Genomic DNA, 16505 nt, shown 5'->3' on the forward strand with positions numbered 1-16505 from the left:
TTTTATGGTTTACTGATGTTTGTATAGGGTACCGGAAGTGTTGATATAAATTCGTGTATGAACCAAAAAAAGAAATAGCAAGTTTAACTTTTTACCTATTTATTAATTTCATAATCATTATTATTGATTGTTGATAATAATAAAAAAAAATTTGGGAAATCCAAAAGTGCACGACTCATAATGTTCATTTATTATGAAATAATAAAATAATAATAAAAAAATGGCGGGAAGCACAAATATATTTGAAAAATATACAATTTTCTTTCATCAAAATTTGTTGTTTATTTTTTTTTTTTATTTTTATTATATTAGTATTTTTTTTATAATTATAAAAGAACCTACTCAAAATATCTCGATTAATAACAAAAAAAAAAATATATCTTAATAAAAAAATTGAATTGAAAAAATTCAGGCTTACCAATAAGCAAAAAAAACAGCTGTACTAGGACGGTTATGCGGAAGCGCCCCTGGTGGAATAAATGTACGTATAATGTATAGATATATCACCATCCATGTTAATTTTACATAGATATATATATAGATAGTTATGCAGCCTTTTTTATTCTTTGATTAATTGTAATTAAACGGCACTGAGTTTCCTAGCCATTCGCAATAGGAGACCTACAAATCTTTCGAAGAATTAAAAAAAAAAAAGAATTTGATTCAATTACTGGATTTTTTCGCAAGTTACAATGTATACGGGTTTCAGACTTGACGGACAGAAAATTTTTTGAAACTATTTTGATGTTTTTCCCGTTGTTATTGAACTAAATAAATTTTTAGAAAATATGGAATTGATCTCCATTAAATTATCTTCAAAATAGTATGCAACATATCTTAATTCCGTGAACTAACTAAGGTATAATAATTGAAATAGTTGCCGAAGTGAGGCGAAAAAAATTTTTCGATCGTAAAGCACACTCTGATGCTTCGCATCATGAGTCGTGCAATAATATTTATATTTAAAAAACAAAACAAACTTTGTGCGACTATTGTAAAATTTTTATTGATATGCATTTATTTGTTATGTATTCTTAGTCCTAAACTTATAACACAATTCGTATCAGTTGTCAATGTCATTTTAACATATACTTTAACATGTTAACTCGTACAAAAGAGTTAGAGTATAGCCCTGTCTTCAATCTTATCAATATTACCTCATGCTACGGTGTCACCAAACACAGGAAAATGGAAAAATAAAAATAAATAAACAAAAAATACAAATAATTTTTTTTATTTATTTATAAAAACATATTTACTTAATACTTATTTTCATATAACTTCAACTAAGGTAAAAGACCCAGAACTCGATCATTTCATGTATTTGTATATCCATATGATAATAAAATTTTGTGAATACAGAGATGCAAAAAATACATGAGTCATCAGGTGCTATATAGTTTCTTGATCGGGTACTGGGTCTTTTACCTTAATGTAAATTAAACATTCGAGATCAATGAAAGTACCTCCCTGGTGGAAATTTTTGGGAATTTTCTCTGAAAAAATCTTCAGAACTTTGAAAAAGTCTTTAGTACTTTGGAACTGAGTTTTTCAGAGAAAATTCCCAAAAATTTCCACCAGGGCTTTCATAACATCAATATTTACGTTGAAAAATCATAAAATAAAAAAAAATAAAAACAAAATTGCTTTTTAAATCACCGATTTTTACGGGTAAAACTCTTCAAATGAACTAATTATTTTTCACATCTACTTTTACTGTGAAAAATCATAAAATGAAAAAAGAAAAACAAAATTGCTTTTTAAATCACCGATTTTACGGTGAAAAATCATCAAATGAAAATATTATTTTTCACAACATCAATATTTACGTTGAAAAATGATAAAATAAAAAAAAATAAAAACACAATTTCTTTTTAAATCACCGATTTTTACGGTGAAAACTCATCAAATGAAACAATTATTTTTCACATCAACTTTTACTGTGAAAAATCATAAAATAAAAAAGAAAAACAAAATTGCTTTTTAAATCACCGATTTTACGGTGAAAAATCATCAAATGAAACAGTTATTTTTCACATCAACTTTTACTGTGAAAAATCATAAAATAAAAAAGAAAAACAAAATTGCTTTTTAAATCACCGATTTTACGGTGAAAAATCATCAAATGAAAAAATTATTTTTCACAACATCAATTTTTACTGTGAAAAATCATAAAATAAAAAAAAAATTACTTTTCAAATCAACGATTTTCACGGTAAAAAAATCATAAAACCAAAAAATCACATTTGAAATCACCGATTTTTACGGTGCAAAATTATAAAATCAAAAAATCACTTTTCAAATCACCGATTTTTTAAGTCTTAAACTCATACAATGAGAATGTAGATCTATAATAATAATAATCTACTGATTCGACATCTATTACACTGCTTTGCACAAAAATCTTGACAGTTCTTACAATTCTGCGGGCACTGATTGTTTTGGAAGTTTCCAAAACGACGATTATTATTGTAGTGATTGTTGTTATTATTATTAAATGCATTCGGGCGTGAATCCGTTTTTTTCTCAGAACCAGCTGATTGCTCAAGAAGTAATGCTACTTTTTCGAGCATCGTTTCCTTAGTATCAACATTACCCTGCTGATTAGTAGGAACATACATCTTCTTTTGTGGACGATGTTCTGACGTTTTATTATTCAAATGATTCCCCATTACTTGAGGTTGTTGAGGTAAAACACCTGACTGTTGCCATTTCAAATTATCCATCCTATTTAACTGCTGAAACGTAGCACCGACCATTGGACTTCTCAGAACACCACTCTGCTGAACCGACGAAGGTATTAATTGAGAACTTGGAACACTTTGTTGCTGAAATGTCATAGGAACTACTTGGCTACTTGGTCCAACTTGCTGATAATTATGATGAATTAGTTGACCGTTTGGCCCTATGTATTGCTGATATGCAGGGTGTACCAATTGATTACCATACTGCTGGTAAAAAGGATAACCTAATTCACAACCTGATTGACTAACATGCTGGAGATGAGGATAAATCACTTGCTGAGTTGATGTAGTGGCAAGTTTTTGGTCCAATGATCGATTTTGTTGCTGTACAGTTTGTTCTTGTTGTGACTGGTGTGTTGATATAGAAGAAGCTTCTTGAGTAATTGATGAATCTATTCGCTGCTGTTGTGTTGAACTTGACAGACATTCTTCAACAAGTTTCTGTTGTTCTGATGAATCAGAAGGCACTTTTGGAATTATCGGTCCATCTTGCTGCTCGATTTTATCAGAAACATTTGTTGATTCGTTGCTTTGCTCAGTCTGAGCATCAGAACGTTCCTGATTAACTGAAATGCTTTGTGGCTGAGGTAATGGAGGAAAGTCCTCCCGAGATCTGATTGCAATTTTCTGCTGAGCAACAGATGAAATTTGTGAGGCTTGAGTAGTAAATTGCTGCTGGGATGCGGACGGAGGTAAATAATATCTTGTATTTCTTTGCTGATGTACTACAGGGTATGACGAACCTGGTAAATTACCAGGGTATTGCAATCCAATTTGATCTTGCAATGCATTAATACCTCCATGATTATTTAGAATCTGCGCACCCAGAATCTGATCTCTGAACATAAAATAATGTTCTGGTAAAGATCCATTCTGCTGATCTCGGCCTAGAGAAAAAAAAAAAATTGGATATTAAAAAAAAAATAATAATAATTTGCCTCAACAAAAAATGGATTGAAGATTTTAATTATAATTTCAAATTTCTCATTTTTGTGTCTTACCATTTGGGTCACCCATGATTTCATGAAACGTAATAGAGGCTGAGTATTATCTCGCAAATAGTTAAATATACGATCTTGTTAGGTAGACAAAAAGAAAGATAACCTGTGATTAATAGAAAAGAAAAATGATGAAAGAAAGTTATTTAATTTAAATTAAATATATAAAGAACAAAATTTATATAAATTAAATATAAATAAGTAAAAGTAATAAATAAAATATTTGTAATAAAAAATTCAGCTTCTTAACGGTGTGTTTGTATAGAGGTTAGTAAAAAACAAAAAAAAATTACATGTTTAGTAGGATTATACATGAAAAGACAAAACAAAAAAATAATCGTAAAAACAATTGATTTTTATTTATTAAATTTACGTCAGTAAAAATTGATGAATTTTGTTCAAATACTTACACTAGATGTTCCGGGTTAATACGATATTCATGTAATGCTTAAACTATTCGTGATCGGTTCCGTAGACGATTGAAGCCGGAAGTCATGTATTTCGTCATTATAGTCAATAGAATGCTCTACTTACTCATTCCATACTTCCTGTAAGTTGGCGTACTTAGCCAGAATGAGACAGTTTGGCTAGGCATATCTACCCTGATAGCCACCTTATCCACAAGTTAACCTCAAGCAACTGCCGTATTCTATAGCCAACTTAACGGAAAGTGTTGGAGAGCAAACGGTTACCTTCAAGTTGACAGCAAATTGTCTGTAACTTGAATTTAATTTGACTACAAGTGTTACTTTCAGACAATGACGTTAAGTTGATTGAAAGTTTCACTTCAAATTGACGGCAAGATTTTCTGTTAAATTACATTCAGATGACGGCAGTAGATTTGCATCAACTTGCAGGCAAGTATTATCCAGCCGAGGCTTGCCAGAAACCTGTCGTTAAGTTAGCCGAAAATGTTTAACTACAGAACTTGCTGAGCAATTGTATTTAAAGTGTGGCTATCAGGCTAATGTTTTAGTCGTCTGTGTCCTGGTATTATTACGTCAGTTGTTTACTTTATAACTTACTCTGATAGCCAGTTTGACTGAAAACTGACTGCTATCTGACAATTAAATATCCGAAACTTGCTTTAACTTTTTTTTAACAATTTGCACAGTTAATCACACATATTGTAGTCAAAAACTAAGTTACAGAAATTGACGTATATTTGTTGTTAAATTTAACAGATATTTGTTCCGGAATTTAAAATTCAGTTTGCCTGAAATTCACACTGCGGGAATATGTATTAAATAAAAAATAATAGATCGTAGACAATAAAAATCATATGTAAAAATTACATCACAAAGTTTTAAAGTTTAATCAGTAGTTGATATTATAGTCACGATGCGCGGTCGCAATACCCCAATAGCCGCTTTAGCTTGAAATTGACATTAATTTAACAATTGATCTTACCTAAATTTGCCGACAATTTGACATCAAAAATTGGAAAGAAAAATTTGCGGTTAATTTTTTCTGAATTTAGAGGTAACTTTTTTTACTAGAAGAAAACCCCAATAATAAAAGTTTCCTTGAATTTTTCGTCAAATAACCGTCAACTTCGGGCTTTCCGTTTTTGACGACAATTTTCATACATCTTTTGAAATGAATAGCATTCTAGTTCGGGTAGTAAATTTACGTCAAATTGTATAACAAGTTATATACAAATTGTCATAAAAAACGGAAGAGCATGAATTTGACGGAAAATTCAAGGAAACTTTTGTAAAGCAAACTTTTGCTAAGCAAACTGTGCTATTAGGGTAGCTGTCAATTTGAATACCAATTCAAGGCGTAGGTTATTGACAGTCAATACTGTCAGTGACAATTATCGTTAATGAAGTAAAAAGCAAAATCGTTGAGAATTTATATTTTATGTTTTTCTTTTCTGCCTTCAATAAATCGAATCGGTTGAAAAAGAAATTTTTTTCTGCCTTCATTAAATTGAATCGGTTGAAAAAAATAAAGTTTTCTACCTCCATTAATTGAATCGGTTGAAAAAAAATTTTTGACAAAAAAAGTACGGTTACGTCAAGATATATTTTTTTTCTGCCTTCATTAAATTGAATCGGTTGACAAAAAAATTTTTTTCAGCCTTCATTACATTGAATCGGTTGAAAAAAAGTTTTTCTGCCTTCATTAATTGAATTGGTTGAAAAAAAACTTTTGGCAAAAAAAGTACGGCTACGTCAAGATATATTTACAGGATGACCCTGAAGTTTGGGTTATTAACAATTTTGGAATTTTTTTTTTAACAAATTGATTACAAAAAAAAAATTAAAAATATGCACATGCAGTAAATTTAAAGATCTATAAGTGCAATTTTTTTTATTTTTTAATACTTTTTTTTGTAATTTACAGTTCTTAAAAAGATTCAAAAATTATTAGACGCCGTCTAGCTTCAGTATCATATTTACAGTTTATATTATAAAACTAACTAGGTAAGTTTAAATAATTTATTTACTTTTTTTTCATTTTAAAACATTGTTTTTAATTCTATGTCATTCGCATCAGGAAAGTTGAATAGAAAGGTAATTAAATGTTTTCTTAAATTCATCTAGTTTAATTTTCTTAAAAGCAATTATTAACATTTATGAAATTTTTTAATTAAAATTGAGATTGTTTTGATCACGAGATTTGTTTTATTCGTTTTATTATTTATATATAAACAGCTGCTTGTTGCTAATCTGTAAGTTTTTTTTTACAATTCTATTGCAGTAGATTTAACAAAATCCTTTTTTCTACATCAACTTTCTGCTGAATTTAATTAATAGTGTTAGATTATAAAATTGAGAAGATTTTATATATTTTTTATTTATATTTTACATTGCATACTGTGAGATTACATTACAATTTTTTTTGTTCTAGAAGCTAAACTCAAATTCAGTTTGCTGACTGCGACTATTATAAGTCAATCAAAATACCAAAAGATTAGTCTGTCAAGTGCGATTCCCGTATATTTAAGTTGCTTATTAAAATACTAAAGCTCAGTCTGCCAAGTGCAACTCCTATATATTTAAGTTGCTTACTAAAATACCAAAAGCTCAGCCTGCCAACTGCGCCTCTTCTATATTTAAGTTGCTTACAAAATACCAAAAGCTCAGTCTGCCAAGTGCGACTCCTATATTTTTAAGTTGCTTACTAAAATACCAAAAGCTCAGCCTGCCAACTGCGCCTCTTCTATATTTAAGTTGCTTACAAAATACCAAAAGCTCAGTCTGCCAAGTGCGACTCCTATATTTTTAAGTTGCTTACTAAAATACCAAAAGCTCAGTCTGCCAACTGCGCATCTTCTATATTTAAGTTGTTTACTAGAATACCAAAGCTCAGCCTGCCAAGTGCGACTCCTATATATTTAAGTTGCTTACAAAATACCAAAAGCTCAGTCTGCCAAGTGCGCCTTTTCTATGTTTAAGTTACTTACTCAAACACCAATATTTAAATTGCTTACAAAAGACCAAAAGCTCAGTCTGCCAACTGCGCATCTTCTATATTTAAGTTGTTTACTAGAATACCAAAGCTCAGCCTGCCAAGTGCGACTCCTATATATTTAAGTTGCTTACTGAAATACCAAAAGCTCAGCCTGCCAACTGCGCCTTTTCTATGTTTAAGTTACTTACTCAAACACCAATATTTAAATTGCTTACAAAAGACCAAAAGCTCAGTCTGCCAAGTGCGACTTCTATATTTAAGTTGCTTACAAAATACCAAAAGCTCAGCCTGCCAAGTGCGACTCCTATATATTTAAGTTGCTTACAAAATACCAAAAGCTCAGTCTGCCAAGTGCGACTCCTATATATTTAAGTTGCTTACTAAAATACCAAAAACAGTCTACCATATATATCTATATATATTTTTTTTTGCACCTGTTGATTTTACTTTATTATTGATCCTATTTTTTTCAAGGCATATAAAAAGTATTATGCATTTTTTTTTTTTCAAATATTTAAAATAAGTCTATTTTTCTGTAATAAAATTTTAATAAACGAATTATTTATTTAGTATAATCATACATATTGTCTTTGTTATTTGACCCAAGTATCAATTAGCATTAAGAATTATAGGCATAGTTGTAAGATTCATACTATTAAAATTTTAATAATAACGTGAACTATAAAAAACTTTAAGAATGCCTAAAACGAAAAAAAAACAAACTATCGAAAAGCGTCGTAGATCCAATCGCATTGCAATGAAAAAAACTCGCGAAATAGAAAATTATCATCTCGCAGAAATGAGTAAAAATAAACAGCGGATGAATGAAATGCGTGAAAATGAAATTTTTCGTTTGATTGAAAATAAATCTAGAGCTACTCAACTATCTCGAAAACGAAGTGACAATGATTACTATCAAAATGAATGTAAAAAAAATAAAGAAATTAAAAGAAAGCAGCGCGAAGATCCAGAAAAACGAAAGATGCATAGTGATGATGTTAATACTACTGCGAAAAAAAACCGAGTTGATCCCGAATCTGGACCCAGATTACGCCAATTGCAAAAAGAAGCAAAACGTAAACAACGTACAGATAACTTATTCAAGTATAGTGAAAATTATTTAAATAATCTGAAAAAACAAGCGAAAATTAGAAACAAATCGGCAGAGTTATATGTTAAAGTTTTAACGAAACAACGTAAAATACCTCAGATTTGTACGTGTTGTATGCGAAAACTATATGATAATATACATAAATTAACGAATTATAGAAAAGAAATAATTATGAAAAAGGGTATGGATGATCATGCATATAAATATAAACAATCTGAGTATCTTTGTATCTCATGTTGGAAAAGTTTAAAAAGCGGTACAATTCCTAAAAGAGCTGCTACGAAAAATCTTTCTTTTGTAGAAGTTCCGGATTATTTGAAACGTTTAAGTCCCATTGGGGTTAGATTAGTGTCACCTTGGTTACCATTTTTACAAATTGTACCTCTTCAACCATATTCAGCAATTCCACAATTATCTCTGAAAGGAAATATTGTGAACGTTCAAGTTGACATTGGAGAAATGATGAAATGTTTACCACGACGTCTTGAAGATACTAAGGTAGTTCAAGTTATAATAAAACGTAAAAAAGAATACAAAAATAGCTACATGGCTGAAGCTATTATTGTTGAAGATGTAAGACTGTCGTGGGAATATCTCCAAAAATCTACATTATATAAGAGATATGGTATAAAAGAAAATGAAGCATTTTTCTCACAATATTCCCAAGAAAAAGTTCCATTTGTTGTTGACGAAAATGATAAAAAATATTTACTGAATTCTGAAAATCAATTGTTTGAGAAATTTTTTGAAAATGAAGATGAAAACAACGATTATGGAAACTTCGATTGTGATAACGTTTTGATCATAGACCAAAATCGTGAATCAGCTGAACTTACACGAATTATTGCACCTGGTGAAAACAAAATTCCAACGCCAATGTACAATATTCCTCATTACGAAATTTTATGTAACCCACAAATATTTTGTGGTGAACCTTTTGATGAAGCTAATACTTTAACTGCTAATGAAAGACATAAGCTTTGGCTAACTCATAAAGATCCACGTTGTCGTCAAGATCCGACTTTTGTGCTTCAGCTCGGTCAAATGACTGTACAAAAACGAACCAAAGATTCAATGAACTTTGTTACTCGAAGAGGCATCAAAAACGAATCTATATCTGCAAAAGATATTTTACGGGGTGATGTAGTTGATGAGTTAATCAATAAAGATTTAGCATACAAATTCTTGAAGTTTGTTGTCGGCTCACCTGCTTATTCTGAAGATAAAAGAAAATTTATGATTGCTTTTATGGCACAAAGACCTCGATTTAATGTCTTTTACACATTTTCAATTTCGATAAATGATGACCCCTACTTACTACAACAACTCTATGAAGAACAACATGACAAAAAAATCAGCTTAAATGACGTACTTCAATTGAAACTTGACGATAAATCGTATTTAATACGGAATAATCCAGTTACTTGTGCACGTTATATTCATCGCTATTTTAACGCTATACTAGATTGCTTGCGAAAAAAAAATCATGGTCCTTTTAAGGAATATTATGTTGAAGATTCGGTTCAAAAAACAGAAGTTCAACAGAAGGGTGTCTTACATTTTCATATAGTAGCTCAATTAAATAATGCACCAGAATATGATCCAGATGATAATCAATCTGAACAGAAATGTGTTGATTTCATCGACAAATTTATCACATGCCGATTGGATAAAAAAAATCCATACGTTATGGAATACCAACAGCATAAACATACTTTTACGTGTCGTAAAGGTATGAAAAATTTAAAAACATGCCGTTTCCACTATCCTCTGTGGCCAATGCCTGAAACAAAAATTTTAACTAAATTACCCCCAGAAGAACGAAACGAACAAGTTAAAGTGAATTTTGAAAAAGTTAACAATTTTCTTAACGAACTAACGAAAACACCACGAGAAATTCCATTCTCACAAATTTTAAAAGAACTTGAAATAACGAAAACTGAATATTTACAAGCTGCTAGATATCCTCTGAAGTCAACTCGAGTATTTTTGAAACGTCAAAGCGATGAGATCTTTGTAAATGCATACAATGTAGACATTTTATCTTTATTGAAATCCAATATGGATATTCAATTCATTTGTGATCCATATGCGTGTGTGAAATATTTAACTGATTATGTTGTTAAAGTCGATCAAGAAATGGCAAAGATATTTCGAACTTTAATTGAACAATTTGCTCATGAGGATTTTACTAACCTCGAAAAAGTAAAAAAGTTTGGGAATGCGTTTATCAACTCTAGAGTTTTAGCAGCTCAGGAAGCAGCGTGTCTTGTTCTCCACTTACCATTTTTTAAGTCCAGTCGAGCTGGAGTATTTGTTCCTACTTTTCCGATAGAAGAAAGAAATAGAGTAGTTAAACGAAACAAAGAATTAGCAAAGTTGGCACCCGATTCTACAGATATTTATCAAGATAATCTAATTGATAAGTACTCTAAACGTGATGAACGATATGAAGAAATGTGTTTAGCTGATTTTGCCACAGGATATAGTGATCATAATCAACTTTTGATGAAAACTGAACTAAAGAAAGTTGAACTTGATTCAGGAAATGAAAACAGCAGCTGTGACGATAGTGATGATAGTAAAAATCAAGAGGATGATGTTAAAGAACGCGCAAAGCGTAAGATATTACGGATACGTAATTATAATAAACATCAAGATGAAAACAATTACATTCGAGAACAGCTACTTTTATTTTTACCATTCCGTGATGAAAATATTGAGATCGAAAAGTTAACCTTACTTGAAAAAAAAGAAGTTTATGAAAAAAATAAAACTTTACTTGAAAAAAATCGAGCATTAATATATTATATAGATGAAAACTTTATTGAAGATATTTTTAAAAACGTAGAAGATGAAGTTGATGATGAAGAGCAGAATCAAAATGCATTCAGTTTCGAGAAAAAAATTGAAGATGAGTTTGTTGATATGTTTATTGAAACCGAAAGAACAAAATCTTCTGATTCAAAAGAAAAGGATTATAAGATTAGTGTACCAAAAGTGTTAAAAGATGATGATATTCTAGAATTATTATTAAAAGCAAATGAACAACAACTTCAAATAATAATGCATTGTTTATATGCTCAGAAATGTAATAAACCAATTCGTTTGATTATTTGTGGCCAAGCAGGAACTGGAAAGTCGTTTTTAATTAAACTTTTATACCAAACAATTTCTGATTATTACAACAAACAAATCAATTGTTTAGATATTAACTCGGCTAAAGTCATACTAGCTGCTCCTTCTGGCAAAGCTGCATTTCTAATCGGAGGTTCAACTATTCATAGCTGCTTCAATTTACCTGTTGATAATATGAGAGGAAACATTCCACCTCTAAGTTCTAGTGCTGTTGTATCCTTAAGATTTGAAATGCGCCATGTAAAAGTTGTTATTATAGATGAAGTTTCAATGATTGGTCGTAATCGTTTAAATCAAATTGATACCCGTCTTCAGCAAATTACTGGTAACAATTCTCCTTTTGGTGGATTATCAATTATTTTCGTTGGAGACTTGAAGCAACTACCACCTGTGATGGATAAGCCAATTTATTACACAGCACAGCATTACTTAAGAGATAGAAAATTAGAATGGAATAAAGCAAACCCCGGTAAACCTTTTCAACCAAATATTGCTGATCCTGCATATAACGCGTTATTCACTACTGACAATTGGATCGATTTCGAATTTTACGAGTTGACCCAAGTTATGCGGCAAGATAATATTAATTTCATTAATGCTTTAAATAATCTTTCCATGGGAACAATGACTGATAGTGATATAAAACTATTTGAATCACGATGCAATTTACCGAATGTTCCTCATAATGCAATTCATCTTTTTTACACAAATAAAGACGTTGAAGCATATAATAATAATAAAATTCGTAGTATGCCTGGTGAACTATTTGAACATGAAGCTGAAGATCATATTCAAAACGACAAAACATTAAGTGAAAAAGTAGTTGAAAATACCCTTAAAACACTTCGTAATTTACCAGCTAATAAAAGTGGCGGTTTACCAACGACTATTTTAACAAAAATAGGTACCAAATTAATGATTATACGTAACATCAATACACAAGAAGGATTGGTAAATGGAGCAACAGGCACATTAAGACATGTAACGAGAGATAAAAACTCGAAGAAAATCACGATATTTTGGTTAGAGTTTGATGACAATAATATAGGACGAGAAACTCGATGTTGCAATTTAAAACTGTTAAAAGAAAATAATTTGAATAGAAACTCAAATTTCGTTCCGATTTTCCCAGTCGTAATTACAGATATTGCAGTTGGAAAGAAAATGGCTGTACGAAAGCAATTTCCTTTAATTTCTGCAGAAAGTGTAACAGTTCATAAAAGCCAAGGTCAAACTTATCTATCTTGCTGTGTTCATACTAAAGGGATGTCAAGAATGATGAAATATGTTGCCTGTAGTCGTGTTACAAATCCTGACAACCTTTTTATTGATGGGACGTTCAAACCACCACCTCCTCTAGATAATAATAGTGATTTGAAAGTAGAATTGGATCGTTTGAAAAATGAAAAAAGATTATTGACTTTTGAGCAGCCATTATATCAATTAGATGGAATAAAAATTATTTTCCATAACGCGTTATCACTTCACAAATACATAGGCTGTGTTAGAAACGATAAATGGTTTCATGGAGCAGATATTATGATTTTCGCTGAAGCACGAACTTTGCCCACGGATGATATTAGTATAAATGGTTACGAAATTATTTACAGATCTGATGGCAATAATGCAGATAAGAAATTTCTTCGTGGAGTAATTATCTATAAAAAGTATCATCTCAATGTTTCTATTGTCAATAATTTGACTTATGACTCTCAGTCTACAGGCACAGTTGAACATGTGGATTTAGTAACTTTTATTATAAATGATTTGTGTATCATAGGAGGCTATATATCACCTAAAGTTTCTCGAGAGTTATTCAAAAAGAGTATGGATAGCATGATTAATTCTTGTAAAGAAAATAATAATTTGGTAATAATTGGCGATTTCAATGAAGATTGTTACGGTAATGAAGTTCTATGGTTAGAAAAATACATGAATGACAAGAAAAATTTAAAAAGAGCATTGCCACCAGCAATACCGACAACCAATTTTAATACGCAGCTTGATGTAATTTTTACTAATTTAGATGATTATATGTCTGGTACTTATGAAAGTATTACTTCAGATCATAAACCAATTTACTTTTGTAACCAAGCTAATAATGTACCCGATAGATCCTTGGTTGATCATTTAGAATCCTCCAAAGTTACTGTTTCTAAACCAATTATTGTGAGTAGCCGAATAGAAGAAGAAACTAAGAAAAATGACAATGAAAAAGACAGTATAAAATATAAAAAATCAAAAAATCCTCCTAAAACGAGAACAAAATGTCATTTGAATAATAATCAAAAAGCTTTATTTAGCGAAAAAAATGTAAAGAAGGATAATACAAGTTCTTCAAATGAAAAGACAAAAGTTACATTTCAAGAACCATATTTTGTCTTACCGTCTATTCCACACATTTTACTTAATATAACTAGAAGTTCGTCTTTGGAGGAAATTTCAGTAATTTTAGAACGAAATCGTGAAACTATTTCGAATCTTTTAATTGAAATTGATTCTAACATTATTGCAAATAACACAAAAGAATCATCGGGTTATAAGTTTGATAATTTAGATTCAAATAAAAAATTTATGCTTAATGAAAAACGTTTATCGAGCTATGATGCTGGAATAAATCGTACTCTTAATAATGTATATTCTTTTGTTAATGTAAAAGGTGATGGTAATTGTTTATTCCGTGCATTAGCTGAATTAATTTATTATGATGAAAAAAAATATTATAATATTAAACTTTTTATCGTTAATAGCATTGTTTGTAATGAAATTATTTATGGGTTATTGCTTTCCCGTGGTGCTATTTCAGTTCAAGATGAGTATGGATATAATATAGAATACCCTAGATTAGATGATTTTATAAGAATGGTTGCTCAGGACAATACATGGGGAAACGAAGGTTCCCTTTATGCGATCAGCAATGCATTGAAAGTAATAGTGATCACTATTTGTGTAGACAAGGACACACATAAAAAAAGTCACATTAATAAAATTATACCACCTGTTACACAATCACTAATACCTCTAACGATAGTTAATGAGATTAATTATCACTTCGTCGCAGCTCACAGAAAGTTGAGCTCTCCTGAATTTAATGGTAATGTATGGAAAAATATCCCTGTCATCAAAATTAATTTAAATTCACTCTTTAACCGTGAATTTAATCGTGTTAGTACAAATATTACAAGAAATGAAAATAATCTAATAGAAAGTAAGAATATTGACGAGTTCGATGTGTATGATATTCATAAAATTTTAAATAGAATACACCAAAGTAAATCTCTTTCAGAAATAAAGCAAATCCAAAATGACAACGAAAAGTTTATTTTAGAAGTATGTTTTAATGTCAGAAGTAAAATCGATAATAAACCATTAATTAAAAATGACTTAATAAAGAAAAGCATACCAAAAAAACGGTTTCCTGAAGTACTTTTAAATTACTTTGAAGTTGATAACGTAGAAAGTGATGGTAATTGCTTTTTTCGGGTTATTGCTGAACTTTTGTTGAATGATGAAGAAAAATATCCTGTAGTTAAACTTTTTATCATTCATCATATTCTTTCTAAGCTTGATTATTATGAAGTATTTTGCAAGACAAGACTCATAAATGTGTATTCTGAGAATGATGAGAGTAGTCTTTTAGTAGATCCTAGTGTCGATGATTTTATGAGAATGATAGCTGCTGATAAAATTTGGGGTAACGAAGGTTCGATAATTGCGATAAGTCATGCTCTAGAAGTAAAAGTAGTTATTTTTTTTGTTGATGGTCTACAATCTCAACTATTATCAATTGTTAACTCTGGTCCCAAAAATCCATGCTCATCAAAAATAATAACCATAATTAACACCGACAACACTCATTTTTATGTAGCCCGTCCCAATGATGGTGAAGTTATTAATAACATTGTAAATCTTGAGAGCGGAATATGGAGAAACATTTATCGGATTGATTATAATATAAATTCTTTGTATGAAGAGTACTACCCAGAGTATAAAAAAAAAGTCGTGAAGAAAATTTCACGAAATTAAACGCTTACAAAGTTTGTTGTCCGTAATGGTACTAAAAAAAAAAATATGTAGAAATTATTTAAAGAAGTACTAGCGTAAAATATTGTGATACAAATGGTAGAAATGTTCTCTATGTTAGTAGTAATAATGGATATTGGAATTAATAATGAAGATATAGTTTTATCTACAGTACGAAAAAAGGTTCAATCTTAGTGGTGGAATGAGGGTGGCGGTGGGTTATTATGAAAATAAAAATTTTTTTGTTTGAATATTTCTTGATATATATTTTTAGTGGACTTAATAGAAATCTATCTTTTGCATTTGTCCTCATGGTGGAATTTTTTAAGGATTTTGCCATAATCTATCATAATTCATCGAATAGGTTCCAAAAATACCATCGGTTCAACAGTTTATATATATATATATATATACATATTTGTAATATAACGCACCTTGTTGCGACGATAGCGGCCACAATTTTTAACGGATCTTAATGAAACTTGGCACACTTCTTATATGAACGATTATCACGATTAAGTTTATAGATAAACAAAATCGGTCAACTAATTAAGAAATGGTGGACATTTAAAATTCCTAAAATAATGTAAAATCATACTTTTTCGGCTTTTTTCGTAAATAACTTTTTAACGAGTATATCTATCCTTATTATGTAAAAAGAACTTGATAGCCAATAGAAAAAAGCTATATTTTCCTTTTTTAATTTTTTTTTAGATAATTGTTCCACTTTTAATAAGGGTTCAAAGTCACATAATTGACTCATGCGGTATGGTGATAGTGCCGTTGTTTATATCTTCGAATATAATATTCAAAGTCATAGATATAAGAATATCATATTCATGTCATGATAGCCTATCTCCCTTGGATAGCTAGATGACATCAGAGTACTTGTAGTCCTAATATAAACGGTTTGATTCAAGTAAGAAATCTGCTTTCATTTCGGATGCCAAATGGCCTTCTTTTTTTTATCACTATCGCGACAAATCAACTTACAGACTGTCATGCAATTAAGGGGTTAGGGGTACTCAGGGGTATGAAAAAATGATGATTTTCAATAATTTTTTTTTT

General features: G+C 30.1%; 1 protein-coding gene across 1 annotated transcript; it reads right to left on the bottom strand.

The window, feature by feature from the left end:
- Positions 1 to 2088: 2088 nt before the first annotated feature.
- On the bottom strand, positions 2089 to 4350 carry LOC130674405 (nuclear transcription factor Y subunit beta-like). The gene is made up of 3 exons (XM_057479721.1): positions 4153 to 4350; positions 3746 to 3848; positions 2089 to 3631 (listed from the first exon to the last, which is right to left on the bottom strand). The coding sequence occupies exons 2-3, from the start codon at positions 3759 to 3761 to the stop codon at positions 2349 to 2351; spliced, it is 1299 nt and encodes a 432-aa protein (XP_057335704.1). The 5' UTR covers positions 3762 to 3848; positions 4153 to 4350; the 3' UTR covers positions 2089 to 2348.
- Positions 4351 to 16505: the final 12155 nt, after the last annotated feature.

This window comes from Microplitis mediator, chromosome 9 (genome assembly GCF_029852145.1).
Source record: "Microplitis mediator isolate UGA2020A chromosome 9, iyMicMedi2.1, whole genome shotgun sequence".
NCBI classification, from domain to species: Eukaryota; Metazoa; Arthropoda; class Insecta; order Hymenoptera; family Braconidae; genus Microplitis; species Microplitis mediator.